Below are 20,177 nucleotides of genomic sequence, written 5' to 3'. Positions count from 1 at the left end.
GGGGGCGGTCACGGACTCGCCCGGGGGCGGGCACGAACTCGCCCGGGGGCGGGCACGGACTCGCCCGGGGGCGGGCACGGACTCGCCCGGGGGCGGGCACGGACTCGCCCGGGGGCGGGCACGGACTCGCCCGGGGGCGGGCACGGACTCGCCCGGGGGCGGGCACGGACTCGCCCGGGGGCGGGCACGGACTCGCCCGGGGGCGGGCACGGACTCGCCCGGGGGCGGGCACGGACTCGCCCGGGGGCGGGCACGGACTCGCCCGGGGGCGGTCACGGACTCGCCCGGGGGCGGTCACGGACTCACCGGGGCGCCGGCTGGCCGGGACCTCGTAGAGCGGGCTGGACGGCCCGTGGGCGCGCGGCCAGCAGTAGACCAGCACGGCGAGCAGTAGTCCCGCCGCCAGCAGGTTGGCCCACACCACTAGGGCGGCGTGGCGGCCCCACATGGCTGCCCGCGCGTCCTGCCAGAGGGAGAACACACCTCACCTATCTTTACCACCTACATATTCCACACACCAACAAAATAAACTGTCAACGAGAAGAAAAAAATAACATCCTTATCTCTAGGGACACCTGAATTTCGCGATTTCATTTCATGTCAAGGTATTTCACAAAACACTGTAGCTTTTTCTAAGAGTCATGGCTAGGGACCTGTAAAATTCGCGATTTCAAATCCCTAAAGGATAGACTCCATGATCCTCTACACACTCGTGCAAATTACATCTGCTGATTGGTTACCGACTCGTAGCACCTGTTAACTGGAATGATCGTGATTCGCTAATTCTTCTGTTAAAGGTTTTTTCTTGGCCCAGAGTCCTTCAGATAAACTGTGGCCCAATCACTGAAGCAAAATAATTTCAAAAGTATTTGGACTCTATCCTATCGCGAAATGAATCCGCGAATTTTACAGGTCTCTAGTCATTGTGAGGGTGCAGCAGTACGGTGACCACATTCTCATTGGCCCCGTCAAGAGCGGGACGACACCTCTTACCGACCTCAGCCAATAACTACAGGAGAAAAGCTACAGTATATTGTGAAATACCTTGACACGAAATTTATTCGCGAAATACAGGTGTCCTTAATTATCTCTCAGTACACACATTTGGTAGGAGTAATTTCTTTAAAATATAACTGAGAAGTTTCACATAGAGGACAGACCCAAGTGTAGTGAACATAAACACGTATATAGTCACTTTCGTAAACATTAGGGGACATAAAAAAAAGCATTGGTGTGACCTTCGGTAGCGTGAAAATTCGCGAGTTCTCACGTGGCAAATACCCTTACAATACGAAGCTCTGACGCCAAATAAAACCTAGAATTATTTAAAATAACGCTTAGTGTTATAAATATACGCAAATTGTGGTTTCGTTGCTGAAGCAGCTACGTCAACTGTTGAATGATTTCACTAGCAGACCGAAATTTTAAACTATAAAATGGAACGTCTGATAAAAGCGAAAAAAAAAAGAGTTTAACAAAACACCAGCATTACTATAAAACAATAGGGACGCTTTAACACTTTAAAAGGACAAAGTCGATCTACTTACTTGGGCACAGGCTATAAATGGTCATTACTATGAGATGTTAAATCCTTAATAAATATACATATAACTTAAAGATATATACATAAAAAGATTTTTCTATATTAGACTATCATTAATTAAATTACGATTGGAATTTTTTGAGTGAAATTTCTTTCGACGCGATAGCAGTAATATTTCAGGTCGAGTTTTAATGCTACGTTTTCGTGGAACATTGTTGTGAAATGATTTCTGACGCTGAAAGGAATACGCATGTATACACTAATAAATTGTATATACTCGGCTGTATCATGTGCGTGTTGGACTCTTTTTGGATGGGTAAGATCTTGTGAGTTCGCGTCACCGACATGCTAGTGATAGAATATCAAAATCATTTTCTTACGTACATTTGACGTAGAAATGATGTCATATTACACATTTAAAAACAAAGTTTTAACTTTTCACTTCTGTCATCAGTCCTTTTGTTTTGCAATCTGGGAAAATCTGTTTAAGGGTGCAGCATCTTAAATCAATTTTTCTTCTAGTATTTAATGCTTTTAAACAAGTTTGAAAAATAACTTCAAAAGATAAATATTTTTAGATGTTTTCCAAAAACGTTTCTCCTAAAGAATGTATGTAAGGTTTTTATATACTTAGAGGAAAATTGTTATTTTAGTCCTAGTATGCATTGATAGCGTTTAAGTATATGGTATACCGTTTTGGGGTTACAGTTGTATAAAGTTTTTGACTTCAATAATTATATTAGTAAATCATTAATTAAATTAATAACACTTAATTTTTCCAGAACCACAGAACACTTAAGTTTTTCAGGGTTTTGGAGAAACCTATTCGTTATTGATTTATGAATCATACCTAAAGTGTTTTGTGGACCAAAACTACAAACAAACAGGTAACCCACAACTGAATACTACACACTTTCAGAACACGCTGAGACTGAAACACAAATTTGTCTTAAAAATTAAAAAAAAACATTAAGCCCTGTTTACGAAATATTTCTAGCATTTGCTAAAAAAATATGTGCGAAAAAATTACCTTCACAAAATTATAAAAATCAATAAGTAAAAAAAAATTTGAAATTTTGGTCTTATGAATTGAATATATATATAAGGCAACATAATTTATACAATTAAAAAATAAAATGCCATATTTATTTTCAATTAATTTTTTTCTCTGTTACGATGTTTAAAAGATTTTTATTTTACATTTCTAACTGCAGCTACATAACAAAATTTTTAAAAAAATGTGCGCATGAAGAGAAATAAGTACATGTGCCAAGCCAGTTTTGAAATGTAATTCGTTCCAAATTTATTGTATTTCATACAAAACCATTTTGTCTGCAAGAATCTGTTTATTCATAGCCTTAAAGTTTTTTAAATAGTATAAAGTTAGTAAGAAGTATAAATTTTGATTTCTAATTTCAAACATCATTTCGAAAAAAAATTATAATAACCGAAAATATGGACAATATTGATCGAAGTAAATTTTATAATCATCAGGAAGAAGGAAGGTAGAAGTGTGTCGTTGTAAAATCCGCGGATGTTAAGTCAGTAAGGCAGGAAATGATGGCCATACCGTCACGCTGTCGTTGACAACATTGCAAAAAAAAAAGTAATAATAGTAGTGAAGTGGCTTAAAAAATTGCTGCCTTCGACTTATGTAACATCTAGTGTAACAAATAAATTGTTCGTTATGGTTCGATAACCCGCTTTGGTCGTTTTTAAATTTCTGTACTATCTCTTCCGTAGATATTCTTTGAGGAAGTCACGTAGCATTACGTAAGGGTAGGATGGAATGCAAGTCATTCAGTGGTTGAAAAAAAATTTAATTGCAAAAATATGTGAAGACGGAACCAAAATTTAATTAGATATCAAATCAAACAATGCTTAAACGTTCATATAACTAATACAAAATTACTTATTTCCTTCGTAATATCTTCTTGGTTTATTCTGCATTTGCAGGTTCGGTTCTATACATGTTATCACAACGTTAAAATTAAAGAAATAGAATAAAGAATAATTTATTATAAACCGATTTTTATTTTCTTTTTTTGTTTTTACAATCCTACAACTTATTTCTCAAAATAAATTATTTTTAAAGTATTAAAAAATAAAATACGTGAAAACGATTATTTCATAGATGAATGTGTCAACTAAGTGCAAATAATGTTTGTATTTAAAGCTAAAGAAACGGAATATAGAAAATCACATCAACTACCAACATTAAAAATTGGAAGTCTGTATGTAATGAACGACGTATGTTTTTAGTTTGGATAAAAAATAATTATTTTCAGCCAGTATGAAACGGCTTGGCGCGTTTTACATGTAGCCACAAACTTATTACGAGTAGAGTGTACGATATCCGAAATATGGGAGTTTTTAATCGAAAGTAAACCATTGACTTTACCTAACAAATTCCCTTGCGTATCTTCACGGGTATCGACAGAATAGTCCGGTCAAATTAGACGAAAAAATAGGGGTGAGGTTACAAAAATTCGCACCCAGCTGAAAATTTGTAGGATTGTTCAAAACACCATTATAAATTAAATGTGAAAATTCCTCATCGATCCGACACCTGGAAAAGGATTACTCGGGGTCGAGGGTCACAAACACTGGTTTTTCGAGATTTTCAGAAAAACGGTAAATTTTATCACAAAATTAGCCCTGACTGAAATTGTAGATCAGATAATTATCTGTAAAAAATTTCTTAATACTTATTTTCCTAAAAGCCGCCGTTTTTTAGATATAAAGATTCAAAAAGTTGAAAGAGTTGTAATCGTCATAATATGTATAAGTACACCACGTATATACATCACTGAAGTTGTAATACAAGTAAAACTATCGTTCTATCGGTCAGTTATTATATATTATAAATATGAGAATGACAAAATCATGCACTATTTTTACATGCAATAACTGGCTGTGATACATCTGCATTTTTCAGGAGGTGTAAAACAACTGTTTTTAAAATGTTTGAAAAACAAGATTTAGTTCAATGTGCTGAAGTTTTTAAAAAGAGTAATTAAATTCCACAAGAAGTTTTCACCAACGGAATTCGCTTTCTTCTCTCTATGTATGGAGCTCCTAAAAAATACGTGCTTAGATAAGTTGCGATATGCAAGTTTCGTTAAAAAATACTCGAAATAAAAAACAAGTGCAGTTAGCTTGTCTTCCTCCAACCTCAGTGGCTGCTCATAAACATCTTTTTCGGGTATATTATCAAGTTCAAGTGTGGCTTGGTTATCAGCTAGAACCAAAAGACGGGTTGGAAGTTGGTCGACAATACATTAGAGCCAATTCAAACTTTACTCCCACCTGCACCGGAAAAACTGCTAAACACAATTTTCCGCAACTGTAAAAAGGGATGTAGTGCTAAATATGGTTGCAAAAAAGTTGGACTGTTTTGTTCTGTAGCATGTACAAATTGTCAAGGCCGGTCATGCTCCAATGTTGAATCACCAACAATTGAGGATTCATTTGATGCTAACGAAGAGACATGTGATGTGTCATTATTGGGGCAATATACTTGCACCCGGGATGAAGGATATAAACAAGGAAAAGAAGAACAAGGAGAATAGGAAGTATAAATATAGGAGAATTACGATTCCAATGGATAAATTGCCCTATTTTTTATTTTTTATTTAATTTACACAGCTTTTATCATTTTCAACCCTTGCCAATCTTTAATTATTCAATAGTTTCAAACTAAACAGAATCACAACAGATCGGTGGAATAGGCCTACCGGGGAAACCACATTAAAAAAACGTGCTAAGTACATTACCTCAAAGGTGGCGTGGAACGTGTGCATATTTTGACGATTACAACTCTTTCAACTTTTTGAATCGTTTAATCTCAAACACGGTGGCTCTTAGGAAAAAAAGTATTTATACATTTGTTATACATAATTATCTGATCCACAATTGTTGTCTGGGCTAGTTTTATGATAAAACTTACCGTTTTTTTTCTTCTAAAAATCGCGAAAAACTTGTTTTTGTGACCTTTGACCCCGAGTAAATTTTTTTTCCAGGTGTCAGATGTCAGATAGATGAGGACTTTTCACATTTCATTTATAATGGTGTTTTGAACAATCCTACCAATTTTCAGCTGGGTGCGAATTTTTGTAACCTCGGATGTCTAAATTGACCGGACTAGAAACAGATTGCACGTTAACTAACCGTAGTGCTTGATATTAACTTCAAGCTAAATACTTTTATAACAGGTACTTGTTTTGTGTTCGGCTATGTACTTCAACAAAATAAGGTGTGTCTAAAATTAAATTTTTTCCAAAAATATTTGTGTCAATCAAGGTCAGCTGCGGCATAAGACATAAGTTATTTGATATGTTAAAAAAAAATAATTTTAGTTATATAAGAAGCAAAACTCTGGAACAAAACACTATAGTATTACTGAAACTTGCAACACTATTTTACAAAATTGTTAAATATTTAACAATGTTGGTCAAAAATCTTTACCGTTAGACCAAATATTATCTCAAACATGTGTTTTTCTTAGAAAAAAAATAGGTCAAACTAAGTGCAAGTTATATAATATATAAAAAATATATAATAAATATTCTTCAGTTTGCTTCATTGTTAATGCTAGTCCACATTCGTTGATTACCTTTTTTATGGGATGACATTAGTTAAGAGTTATTCCTGTAAGTTTATCACGATATTTTTTTTGTTTTTGTAGATTTGTTGCGTTTTTATTAGATATATGCAAAACGGTGCTTGTTAGGTGTAATATTTAACCCAAATAATAATTATGAACATTTATGTGAATTTCAACGTTAATAGAAAGAACTCTCAGTATATCTGACAAAAACATTGTGACGATAAATAAACTGCCAAAGACCACTCACAAGAAAAACGAAATATTTATGATGACATGTTACACTGAGTTTAAGGATGCTGTAGGTGCGTGAATCTGTATACAGAAAGCACACCAAATTTTTTGTGAATTTCAGGATAAGATTTTCAACTGATTTTAATTAATAAAAGGTAAAAATAATAAATGGTGAATTTAATAGCCAACGACGCAAAAAAATAGATTAAAATACTTTAAAATAAATAAATACATTGATATCAATAAAGTTTTCAATGCATGATTAGATATGTAAATATCAGTATATTTTTATTAACTGGAACACTAGAAAAATGTTTAACGTGGAACTGGACGGAAAGGACTTATAATTCTTTTTCAAAATATAAAAATACCTATATTACTTTGTTGATCATACGTAATCAGTTTGAAAACACGATTATAAACAACGGCGAGAACTCAGCAAGGTGATTACCTATCCTTCTTAACCCCCCCCCCCCCTCCCAATTGACGTAAATGTCAACAATACCTTAAGCTATAAAAAATATTCTAAAATATAATAAATTTTGGAGGTACGTTGCATTCCGCCACTGTATTTTCTCCTTAATTTATCACCTTCAAATTATTCCAGCAATTTCTTAACCTTCAGTTTACAAATAACGCTGATAATAATTTATATATTATTTTTTTTCAAATTTTCTAATATCTTTGTAAATTTACATGAACTGATTTTACCAGTGGGTAGCCACGCTTGCAACGGTAAGTATGTAAAGTTGTTTGTTTTTCCTTCAGCTATTGGTTAGACGCCCAAAACATTTATGTAAAGTGTAGTTTTTGCATTGTAAAAACAGTTTAAATGAGATTTTTAAATTTAACAGTGTTTAATGGCGCAGAATCGAATTCCTACCTACTAACCAGCAGCATAATTAACAACAATTTGGCAATTTATTTTTTTGAGCGGGAAAATATGGTGATGGTTAGTTCTAAAAGTGACTTCAACTACGTCGCAGCACACCGTCTTCTGACATTTCGTAACTCCGTGGATTTAACTTGCTTTGAAGATTAAAAAAAAAATTGAAATATTACAAGCGTTAACAAAACTTTAAAAAAACTTTTAACGTCTACAACAGTAAACCCTCTCCTTTCTACCACGTTCATGCTCGCATTGTCAGCAACGAAACGCAAAACTATGTACAGTTTAGTGGAACTACGACGATTTCTTAATTTGTTTTAAGTGTCACATTTCGTTTAAAAAAAAAAACACTAAGTTTACCGTAATTACCAACAACAGTGTAATCTCGTATAATGCATGCTGACCCTGACCAGGATTGGCGAGAAGAAGAAAAAAAATTGTGGGACTCCGTTGGTTGCTTGGGCCCGTACCGGGCGTGCAAGAAAGATAGTCTTGCGTTCAAGAGTGCTTGTGGGTCAAGTTTTCCCCTACGGCGCCACTCTTACTCTCTCGCGATTGAAAGTTCTTTTTTTCCTTCTTCTTCTTACAAAACCGGTTTCGCAACCCCGGGTTTTCCTCGCGACGCCTGAGGTCGTGCTTTTGCAAACCGTGACCGCCAAACTGCAGCTAAGTGTAGTTCCATTTTTTTTATATAAAATGTGAGAAAATATATGGTGAGCTTACCAGATTTCAACTGGAAATTTTCTGCTGCAGGTCTATAATGAAAAATAAATAAATTGGTTAGAAACATGCAGATGACTTATAGGTATAAAACGTGTCTTAAAAGCTAATATACTCCTTTAAGTTTAGGCTTAACCAATGTTTAGAGAAAGTATTTAAAACTGTACACTGAGCGTCCGAATAGTAATTTATAAAATAAAACTATAAAACTACCGCAACATTTGTCACTTTCATAAAAAAATTTCCATCAAAACAGTTTTGGTTATACCTTTAAATTGAATTTAATTTTTCTGACGTTTGTTTCTTCAAATAATATTTAAAAAGTAACATTACGTCAGAGATTATGAATTTTGGTGTAGTTTTTAGGACTGTTTTTCATTAAAACAGTTTCCAGATAGTTTTTTTTATCTTTAATTCATTCAAATTTGAAATCAGTTCTTTTTCTCTCATTTCAAAAAGTACAAAAGTCTTAGGAAGAATTTTTGTCTATAAGTCGTATATATTTTTTTAACTTTTTTTTTTCCATGACGAACCTTCAGCCAAAAATTGTTAATCGAATTATGACTTACTCTTCTCAGCTTGGTCTTGGATTGGTTTTTCTCGAATGTTTGGTTTCATAGACAGTGAACGTATTCTAGTGGATTTTCTCTCGATGTAAGTTTTAATACGATTAATTTGCTTTGCTGAGACTTTTTTTTTATTTGAGTGTACACTCCTTACTGAATTATATGAAATACACAAAAAAAAAACGCTAGAGCTAAGGACGAGTTGTATAATGTGAAATTAAATATTAAGTGTTTTTAATTTGCAAAGTGTATAAACAAATATCATTTGGCATATTGGTTTCATAGTGCTACAATATTGCTTTTCAACAAGTACGTGAAGACCTCTTAACAACGTGGTGAGTCAGATTTGCAATTTTATAGACTTATTAAAATTAAGGCGTAATTTTTATTTTAATTAATTAAGTTTTTCATAATATTTTTTAAGGTTTTTTAACTTGAAAGTGTGTACCAATTATTAGTTTCAACTTATTTAAATACATATAATTATAATCTTGCTGTTAGCTTCAAAGCAATGATTCAAGAGTGATGAGAATCCAACAACTGTATTCTGTATGTAGACTTGGCTGATTATAATTATTTTTTTAAACTTTTGTTTAGAATGTTTGTCTTGTTTACATTGAAGTTTAAAAATAACGTATTGAAAACAGTTAAAGGGAAATGGGGGCAGTCTTATTTAATTTTGAATTTGAAAGATCCTTACACACTTTATGTATCTATTAAAAATGTTATAATAATTTGAGGGGAAGAAATAAATATAATTTCATAGAAAGTAGATAGCCGGGTTCGAAAAAGAATTTGGTTAAATTTTTTTGTGAATTAAAATTGCCTGCATACTTTAAGAAAAAATCGCAAGTATAGGTACTTATATATGCATTTTAAAGTGTTTTCTAAAACAACAAAAATACTTAAAATTTGCTGAATTCAGATCATAAATGATTAACTTCAGTAAAAAAACGTTAAAAAAAAGAAAAGAAAAATAGCATAGTAGAAAAATCTTCAGAGGAAGAGTAAAAAAAAATACTTTCCTTGCTTTTCCAAAGCAACCAACTGGGATAAATTTAGGTATTCTTTTGCTTTCGTTTAGGATAAAATAACAAAAAATCTCTTGATTTAACTTAGCCGTACCTAATCATTGTAACTAACCACAAGCATTACTAAACAAAACAAAAATAAAACTAAGTGAAATATTTACCCAGGTGTAAGTGTCTGTATACGATTTTTGCAATACTTAAACTAACTGTAACTCTAAAAACACTTTTGTCTGTATGTACGAAAATTTTCAACCCAAATGTTCTGATTCTACTGGTTCAAAATTTAAACCACTTAACAGAGTACCCATTATTAATTTATTGTTCGTTTCATTATATTTCAAACGTTTCCGTACGATGATTATATGTATATTTAAAATATATTATTTAATGAATTTTAACACAGAGTTATAACTTCTTTGTGTCTTATTTATACAAACAATATATCTATAAAATAAAATTTAATTGGAAAATTTTTATATAGTTTTAACTATACATATTGCTAAACACTAAGCATCAAACTTTTTGTATATACCTGTAAATATACTTTGCGGAGTTTTCATTCTACGTGGAGTCGCAGGCACAGCTAGTAATAAAAGTTACCAGTGAAAGTTGTTTGCTGGTTTTATTTGCGGCGGAAGTTGTCGACGATTGGGAAGAAAGTGAAGTCAGACGGGTCGTGACTAAAACAGCTTATTCGAGTTTCTTACTGCAAAGCGATCCTGATTTTTTTTTTAGTATACCTGGTGTACGTGGTGTGACGTCTTGTCTAAGTCTCAGATCCTCGCAGTTAAGATTTGTTGCAACGTGTTTTTCTGCCAACTAACTGTCGTAGTCCAGCAAATACGTAAACTAAAGCGTGACTGTCAGTGATTATTTATCAATATTTCTTCTGCCTCTTTGTTACTTGTCTTTTAAAATCAAACCGTTTAAAGATATCCAATAGCTAAGTATTTAAAATAATATTTAAATTCTAAAATATAATTGACTTAAATAACGTAAATATGGACCACCGGCGCAAGCTATGAAGTAGATAAAATTTGTGTCCAAAATTAAAAGTCCTAATTGCCAAAAGATCTTTCAATAACGGATGTCATGACAAGAGGTTTTTTAGATTATTATAAAATGTTTCCAGCTCTGTTTCTCAAAGTGTGTGTTGCAGCAAGTGTTTGGTATATCATTACTAAGGCGTTTTAAATTGTTCTGCCTAAAAATTTATGTTTTACATTTGGTATTTAATAACAAAAAAGTATAATATTTGTTCATAAACAAACCCACGTGTTAATAATTTCTAAAACGTCTGATATTGTCAGTTATGACATCTAATCGTATGCCAATGAAGGTCTCGGGCGCAGCAGAAAAAGAAACCGTCTTAATCATATCTGAAGTCTATGGTTGTAACACGTGACATGTTAACGAGTGTTTCGACAGACGAGCATCGCTTCAGCATCACGTTGACGCTCGCTCGTGACTTCGTGATTTGTTTTCTTAGCCTTCCAATTACTTATAGCGCACGCCACGCAGAATCGTTACGTGCGCCTCGCTCGCTGTGTGTGTTTGAGAGAGAGACTGTGCGAGAGAGAGACTATGTGTGTGGGTGAGAGAGAGAGACTGTGTGTTTGAGAGAGAGAGATTGTGTGTGTCGGTGAGAGAGAGAGACTGTGTGTGTGGGTGAGAGAGAGAGACTGTGTGTGTGGGTGAGAGAGAGACTGTGTGTGTCGGTGAGTGAGAGAGAGACTGTGTGTGTGGGTGAGAGAGAGACTGTGTGTGTGGGTGAGAGAGAGACTGTGTGTGTTGGTGAGAGAGAGAGACTGTGTGTGTCGGTGAGAGAGAGAGAGAGACTGTGTGTGTCGGTGAGAGAGAGAGAGACTGTGTGTGTCGGTGAGAGAGAGAGAGACTGTGTGTGTCGGTGAGAGAGAGAGACTGTGTGTGTGGGTGAGAGAGAGAGACTGTGTGTTTGAGAGAGAGAGACTGTGTGTGTCGGTGAGAGAGAGAGACTGTGTGTGTGGGTGAGAGAGAGACTGTGTGTGTTGGTGAGAGAGAGAGACTGTGTGTGTCGGTGAGAGAGAGAGAGACTGTGTGTGTCGGTGAGAGAGAGAGACTGTGTGTGTGGGTGAGAGAGAGAGACTGTGTGTGTGGGTGAGAGAGAGATACTGTGTGTGTGGGTGAGAGAGACTGTGTGTTTGCGAGAGAGAGACTGTGTGTTTGCGAGAGAGAGACTGTGCGAGATAGAGACTATATGTGTGGGTGAGAGAGAGAGAGAGACTGTGTGTGTTTTTGGTGGGTCACTACTTGCGTTGCTTGGCTGCTTCTCTCTGACATAACTGTTTGCTTTTGTGACGTCACCATTCTTCTTACATCTTCGCGAGTCTTAGAACCCACCAGGTCCGCTTGCAATGTGTTGCATAATCGACAGTAAAGCAGGAAGATGCGCCTATATATAAGGCAACTTTCTGCAAAAAAACTGACTTAACATTTTTACTAATACTTAACCAAACGTTAAAGTAAAAAATTAACGATGTTATGTGTCAATTAGTAATTTGTAACAACCATGTTATCAATTTCGAAACCACTATAAGCAAACTAAAATTTTATTAATGTATTTATTAAATCCTCATTAAAAATATTAAGTTTTTTTTGTTTACTTTATCAAACGGGAATAATGTAAAAACAAATATAACGAATGCAACGTATGAGTCAACTTTTTTAACACTTCGATGTAAAAAAGTTTGTTCCACTGACAAAAGTGTAAAATTATAAATACAGAAATAAAATTTGGCATTAGAGAAATAAAACCGTATGTAAAAAATTAAAAGATATTAATTATTATTAATTCACTAGTGAATCGCCCCGGCTTCACACAGATGTGATCTACAGATGTGACGTTATTAAGATATAATATATAAGTACTTGTAAGTATAAAGTGCTGGTAAGTGTCCAGGTTTCTTTCAAAAATTACTTGCATACAAACACGTATTGTAAAAGCTAAAGAATATATTTGTTAATAACGTTGACAATTTTTTTTTATCATGAACCAACATTAAAACGTGACAGCTGTCAATGTGGAAAAAATTTATTATTTTATGTTAATCAATTTTGACAAAATAAAAAATCGTTACTGTAGGTCATCCTTCAAAGAGAGACGTACGATATCGCGTACTTTCATGTAGGCCTTTCTCAAACTTACAACTCATTAGAATATGAATTTGTTAAAACAGTAATTTCTAAATCAGTGTAAGCCATGTAAGTACCCTAGAAGTGTCATTATAGGACTTACTTTAAAAAACCTTTAAGATTTCGATAACATCTATATGAATGTATTCTACATATTACATTTCTTAAAAAGAATTCTCTAAATGATGGTGAAAACCGCATTAAATCCACTGTGTTGCTTAGAAGAAGGAAGCGAATAGACGGATGCGTATTTCGACTTCGTTTTACACTATTTATGAATTAGCGACATTATGTTTTTTAATGCCCAATCAAATCATAAAATTCTCAAATACAATCCAAACTTTAAAATTCAAAGATTTTGATAGTCGAGGGAAATGATTCGAAGAAACATCTTAGAGGAACTAAAGTAAATTAAAACATTCAAAACTGATAACCTTTGAAGTTTATTTCGTGATTTTTTTACCTTGATATCTATCCTGTTACACCCAAAATATTGTAATTTAACTTGCAACTGTATATTTTAATTTACAATACGTTTTAGTTATGGAAACTTTGTTTGTGAAACAAATATTAAATGTTTGAATGTTTCAACTCCATAGTCAACATTTTTATTTCTTGTGCATTATTTTATTTTTTTAACCCTTTATATCTAGATTCAGGTTCGAGAGGTATAGTAAATGTAGGACTCTTGGATACGAATTCGAGAAAATTTGGATCTGGCCCAACATTTTGTTTTTTTTAAGTTTATACTTCTTTAGACGAGTTATGGAAACAAATATGCTAAGGGTGAATTTTTACGATGCGCGCCAACCATGCAACGAAATTTTTACAGAATGAAAAGCCGGATACCGATAAATAAAATTTATACATGTGCTTCTAGATCTTTAACTTTAGTGATTGATGTGGAATATTGGCCCATACCATGAAAAATACTATTGTGAATATTAGTGAAATAAACTGCGATTGTGTATTTTCAAGTGTATTTACATAAAAGTGAGGTTATACTTCTTCAGCGTGTTATGAAGACATGATAAGAATTAATTTGCACGATACACGACTAGTATGCACCAAAAATTTATAAGATGAAAAGGCTACACAGAAATCAAAATTATTTTGCTTTTAAATCGTATATTAAAGTGGTTGATATTCTTAGTATAAGTTATAAACATTGTGTTCATAAAATTTTAAGTGTATTTTCGAGTGTATTTATATAAGCAAGGAAATGTTGCCGTGTGTATTATTTATTTTCATTATTAATTAAAATTAATCTAGATTATTTTACTGGACACGTGTTTGTATAAATAATTAACACTGATTATTCATTATTTTTTTTAATAATTTAATTTATATTTATCAACAGTATCTATAATATGACTCCAGTCATTTTATTAATCATTAGAGACCTGCAAAATTCGCGGTTTCGATGGCCTTCAGGATAGACTGCACATACCCCTGCACACTTGGGCAAATAACGCAAGTTCATTGGCTGCCGACTTGTAAGACGTTTCAACTTGTTTGTCTGTGATTTCATCCTTCTTTGCTTGAGGGTTTATGACTGGTTGAGATTCGTCCAGATGAAGAGTAAGCCAATAGCAAAATTATCTAAGAGGTATATGTGTTTGAATTCTAGCCTATCACCGAATGAATCCACAAATTTTGCAGGTCTCTATATAATCATTACAGTTAGTTTTGTGTTACGTCGAGTAAGTGGTAACATCTAAAGCGCGCGAGCGCGCACAAGCACACGCATCAATATTTTCTCTCTTTGGAACTGACGAATGCTTTAGTTTTCGCGGCGAGAATATTTTGCCGCGCGTGTTCGTGAGCTCGCCATTAGTCCCCCCCCCCCCCCCCCCTCAACTTTTCCCTCTCCCTGCGCCCAGATGGCCTTGGCGACCAAGGAGGTCACAACGAGAAGCGAGCTGCGGAGGTGAACACGGAGAAAGATGTCCTGGAGCGCACACGGTGTCGCGTGCGTGCGAGATGGGAAACCTTTATTTCACAGACGAGAGAGCCACACCCGAAGTTCCCCGAAGTTCATGCTCGTTTTTTTGTCCCCGGTCTATCCCATTGTATAAACCGGTGTGGCATTAAATTTTGCGGTCGATTAGGATAGGTTAGCTGCATTATAAATACTTTAAAACATTAAGGATGGTTGGTTATACTAGGTAAGTATAGCTACATTAAAAATACTGTAAAACAATTTTATGGTTGCTTAGCAAATAACTTTTTAAAATTGTAGCTATCCAGGGCTAGGAAAACGTTTACATGATTTCAGAGTATCTTTAATGTAGCTATCCTAACCAAATGAACCTTCCACAATATTTTTAAGTATTTATAATGCAGCTAACCTAACCTAATTGACCATTAGTTATCATGAGTTGTCCAAAATAAACATTCACGGACACACGGCAAACTAAAAATATGGCGGCGTACAAATAAATACCGTTACCTTGTTTATGGTCTTTCCTTTTATCAACACCACCATATTTAATTACAATGAACAAAAAAAACCGAAGATGCACGATCGGGCGTTTGGCTCTCTCGTCTGTGAAAAGAATGCTTCCCCGTCTCGACACGCTTTCAAGCGCAACTTCCCTCCGGCCCTTGCTACACACTTAGCTAAACACAAATGAAACAGATAAATAAATAATTTACTTTCACAAAAAATAAAATATTCCTTCGGAAACCAGCTGCCGAGAGAAATAGTTCGTCGCTGTTACTGCCGGAAAGATATCGTAATTTTCGTACAATACACGACTATGATTATTTTTGCACACATGAAATAAGTTTTCCGAGACAATACTGGGTGCTTCTTACGAAAATTTGTGCAATTTATTTTTTTAATTATTTCAACTGATATTTCATTTAAGCATAATTTATTTTAAACCGCGGACAGGTAATCGAATGTGAAATAATTGGATCTTGTTTTATTTTACCATGCTTATTAAGATGATATGCGCCGTTTATAGTTTACATAAATTTGCCTCTCCAATAGACAGTGTAAGAGAGATAGTATGGTCATAGTGACTTTGTAATTTTGCTTCCGAAATGGGGTCTCCATGCGTAGAAATGAATGTGTAAGCGACTTTTCTGCGTGCCTTAATATAGCCATCTTCAGAAGCGATTAACTAATTAGTTACCCTTGGATGTGGCTGCTGCAACAACTCTTGCCGAAACATTGGGCATTTTCATGGACAGCGTCTCTACAAATATTGAGATGTTTACACTACTAATGGAATTCACTAGACACTTTTTTTGTGTGTTAGCAGTAAATTTTAATCAGTTTAAGGTGACTCAATTTTAGAGTAAAACTATTATAAAACATAGCTTAGGAATTTTGACTGACTGGCTAATACGTTTAGTAAAGTTTGGGTCGTTTGCGGAAAAATTGAATGGTTTTTGAGCACAGAGCTTTTTTTGTGAAATTTTGTCATGATATTACGGTGTATAAAATAAATTAAAAACGAAATATTTGTTAAAAACATTTCTGATCTTGAATGTTTAAGGCTATCACTCAAGTAAAAACATTGTATATGTTGAATGTTTTTAATTCATAAATAACCAAGAAGATTTCCGAATTGTGGGCATGTTATATTTTATAATGTCTACCAAATATTGACCTAATATTTTTAATAACAGGCCCAAATATGATTTTATTAGTAATAGGATGCTAGGTATATCATGCAAGTTATCTTGCATATTTCTGCGACTAAGATGGTGAAACGGACGCCTTATTCAGTGTCAATTGCTCTCAGAATATCGTGTAGAAATATAAGAATGTTGCTGACATCTCCACATACTAAGATAAAGATAAGCGATTACCTGCCTAGTCTACTATTTTGAAATCTTAAACAGGTGGGTTATTGAAATATAACATAAATTTCTAATAGAGTACATTTTGATTACTCCTTCAAGCCAAAATATTTTTTTGGAACAAACTTTGGATATATTAAATACTTAATTAAGTGTCTTCGTTCGCACACCTCCAAAGGCAAAAAAAAAAGACAAATAAAAATTTTTAAATGTCACAGTACGAAAAAAAGAATTTTACAGCAATGTTCTAAAACATATATTTTTCGAACAATACAAAAAAAATAGAACGAATGTGTATTTATCTCTCATTTAGAAAACACATTATTTAGTACGCAGCACTATAAGAACGGTGCGGTCACAGATTAGTCCCACAGAGATGCGTTACCGACGTAAACCACTTCATGTAATTGTCAGTGTTTCGTAAACAAACACCATGTGCGTTACCTTGCAAGTGACAGCTGGGGAAAAAGGGTACCAGTGGTACTGCAACTTTTTTTTTTAACCGGCCGATTCGAGACACGTAAAAAAAAAATCGATTCTCCTTGCATCGACTCACCTTCTCGCTCGGAGCTGGCGGAATCTCCGGCGTAGCTGCTGGTTCCACTGGTGGTACGTCTAGCGGCTGTGTGACGTCTGCTGCTTCTCTGTCTCTCGTACCCCCTCCCCTGCTGGCTGTACCCCCTCCTCCAGCCGCCGCACACCAGCGATCCTGGCGGGGAAAGTCTGCGTTACCCGCACGTCACGTCTGCAGCTCTGCGCCGAGATCGATGGTCGCCACGCAGTCGTGGTAGAAGTGTACAGGGATGCACCACAACACCGAAATACCACAACGCCGAACGTACAATAACCCCGAATGCCAAATTGACTACAACGCCGACAGCTAGAAAACTGCTGTGTACCACAAAGCCAAAATACCACAACGTCGAAATACATTAACCCCGAAAAATGTCATTGCAGGACTGCCACAAAGGTAAGGTTAGGTGAGGTTAGCACACAAATTCATTCATATGTTTTTCATTTTGCTCCTGTGCACCCCCCCCCCCTCCCCCACCAAGCAGCAACATTTTTTGGCGTTACTGTATTTCGGCGTTGTGGTACACTGCAGTTTTCTAGCTGTCGGCGTTGCGGTCAGTTTGGCATTCGAAGTTATGGTATTCGGCGTTTTTGTACTTTCGGCGTTGTGGTAACAACCAGAAGAGTACCAGCGACCTCGCACGCTTAACTTGACCTTCTGGGTGCGCTGGATCCCTACTAAACTGATATGATTATTGGCATCTTTGAAAAAAAAGTGCATTATCTTTCCGACGTGTAACGTCTTAGCTCCCGGCATTTGGTAGGAGTGATCTTAGTGAACGCGAGGAATTCGCGTGGAACGGTGCTGCCATCTTAGGCGCATGGCGCGAACCCAAGTTCACAAAGCCAAAGGGTAACATTAAAGTATTTTTACTGTTTGATGAATTGTTACCAGATGAAACTCCTCGTCGAGAATCAGGTTTAGAGAAGGGTTTTAAAAAATGTTTAAATATTATTTTTTGTTTTATCGGTGAGTTTCATTAAATATTTGAAAATTTCGGTCTGCTAATGAAATGATTCAATAATTTAGGTATCTGCTCCTGCAACGCATTCTAGAGGCGGATGCGTAAATTACGTGCGATAAGCGTCAGGGAATGTGATTGAAAAATAAAATCGCTGGTATTTAACACGTTACATTTTGTGTAGAGTTTCGTACTGTTACTAACGCAGACAGGACCGCCACACGCGCCAGGTTCGGATCCGGCTGGCGGCCCTGCACGGCCACTGACGTCACGCGCCGTGTCACGTGCCGTGCAATGACGTAAGGCATGACACGCGTCCCCTGGCCGGATTACAAGGGTCGTCGATACCCCCGTTCCCCCACTCCCCCACGCAACCTTCTTCCTCGGCGCTGTTATCCATCGCTGAGCGGCCTTGGGAATTCTGTGAACCGCCGCACGAAGTGGCGTGAATGGACGCCACCTTTCGGGAGTGTTCGGGGTTTGGGTCGGCCCACGATGGCGCGACTCGTCACTACCGCTCTCATTGGTTCTGGAAAGACGACTGAACTAGTATGAAAGGGCGACTCCGGCCTTCGCTGGAGTTCCGAGTGAGTTCCGAGAGTTCGGAGAGTTCCGCGAGCGAAAGGGAATCAAGACATCGGCGAAGAGGGTGAGAAAACTCCCTCAAGAGTGGCGTGACGAGGAACGACGGGAATCGAGAGAGTGCGGCTGAGTGGCGCGAGACTGTGTGTGTGGACAGGCGAGAGGTAAGGGGCGAACCACTGTTGAGCCTAGCTTCAGTGATGAGTGCGAACTGTAAAATATTTATCCGCAAGTCATTCGATGTCTGTAAAGTTCTAAAGGTCCAGTGAATGGTTATCGGACATTAAGAACAATTATTTACTAGTAATGTAAATACTAGTAACTTATAAAACTTTTAAGAAACCTAATTGGTCTATCCCTTACGAACCCAGTTTTCCCCCGGATTAAATACCGTAAAAATATTATAAGTGTATTTGCAGTATGAGAACGGATGAATTTGTTCATTACAGAGGTTAGATGTTACATATCTCTGGCGAGTATACTCTGAATAAAAATCTTTGTTTCGCCATCATGAATTACCCTACTGTTGATAATAATATAAAAAGCTATAAATTTCTAGAAAAAACAAATCTTTTGCATGACTTATGCAGCAAATTTTTTTTTAACTGATTACTTTGAATATTCATGCTGTAAAAATATTACTATTATAAATTAGAATTAAAAAAAAATTGCTCATTAAAGCAAAAAACTACTAAGTCATGATAGTGTATTGTTTCACCTATGTATGGTCAGTATTACCCGATTGAAAAATTATGGCCGCACAAGTCATGAATAGGTTTTATTTTCGATAATATTTATAATTGTTAGTGGCAGATGATTCCGTAACAAAAATTTTTAGTCGCACGATCTAATAATTTGGTGCAAGTGGAAATTTTAAAGCTTTTGAAAAAATTACTGAAACTCAAAAACAATGACAATTATTGAATTTTGGTATTTTGATTCAGAACCGTTATTAATAGGCCTTCCTATGGTTCTTGGCTTGAAGTTGAATTATGGAACATGCTGTATATTCTCTGTGTATTAGCTCTACATAAAAACATAATGGTGGTTACAACAGCGAAATTAAACAGTGAAGTCTAGGTCTTTACAAATTACTTGCTTGCGGGAAATAAAACTCGCTTAAGGCCTAGCCACAGCTTGCAGAAATAAATATTATTTCGGCTCAACAAAATCACGATACCTAACTGTAGACGCTTAGAGTTGTTGATGTTCATGGCCCAGGGTTAAAACAAGGTCATATTCGATCGCCCAAGTGGTACAATTAGTTTATACATTTCGGAGGTACCACATTGGAGCGTGATCATTATAAAATGCTATAACAGAGGATCAAGAATTGATTATTTTTAAATATTTTTATGCCAGTAATTGGTATGATTATAGGAAGGAATTTGTGGATCTATTATTAAAGGCAATGATCCCCGTTTAGTATTCCGCCTCCCTATGATCACGTACTGTCTACAGAACTTAATATAAATCCGTGGAAT

At 35.8% G+C, this 20,177-nt stretch overlaps 1 protein-coding gene across 1 annotated transcript in view; it reads right to left on the bottom strand.

Annotated features, from left to right (window-relative positions):
- LOC134540332 (uncharacterized) overlaps window positions 1–18,511 on the bottom strand; it is a 70,517-nt gene extending 52,006 nt beyond the window's left edge. Inside the window, exons 1-3 of the mRNA XM_063382994.1 lie at window positions 18,445–18,511; window positions 17,133–17,299; window positions 307–463 (exon numbers count right to left, since the gene is read on the bottom strand). Of these exons, the coding sequence (XP_063239064.1) occupies window positions 307–463; window positions 17,133–17,299; window positions 18,445–18,511 (391 nt within the window). The remainder of the gene's footprint in view (window positions 1–306; window positions 464–17,132; window positions 17,300–18,444) is intronic.
- Between the last annotated feature and the right edge of the window lie 1,666 nt (window positions 18,512–20,177).

The sequence above is a fragment of the Bacillus rossius genome, chromosome 16 (genome assembly GCF_032445375.1).
Source record: "Bacillus rossius redtenbacheri isolate Brsri chromosome 16, Brsri_v3, whole genome shotgun sequence".
Classification (NCBI taxonomy): domain Eukaryota; kingdom Metazoa; phylum Arthropoda; class Insecta; order Phasmatodea; family Bacillidae; genus Bacillus; species Bacillus rossius.
Note: the sequence above shows the minus strand (reverse complement) of the source record. Positions and strands in the feature narration are given on the sequence as shown.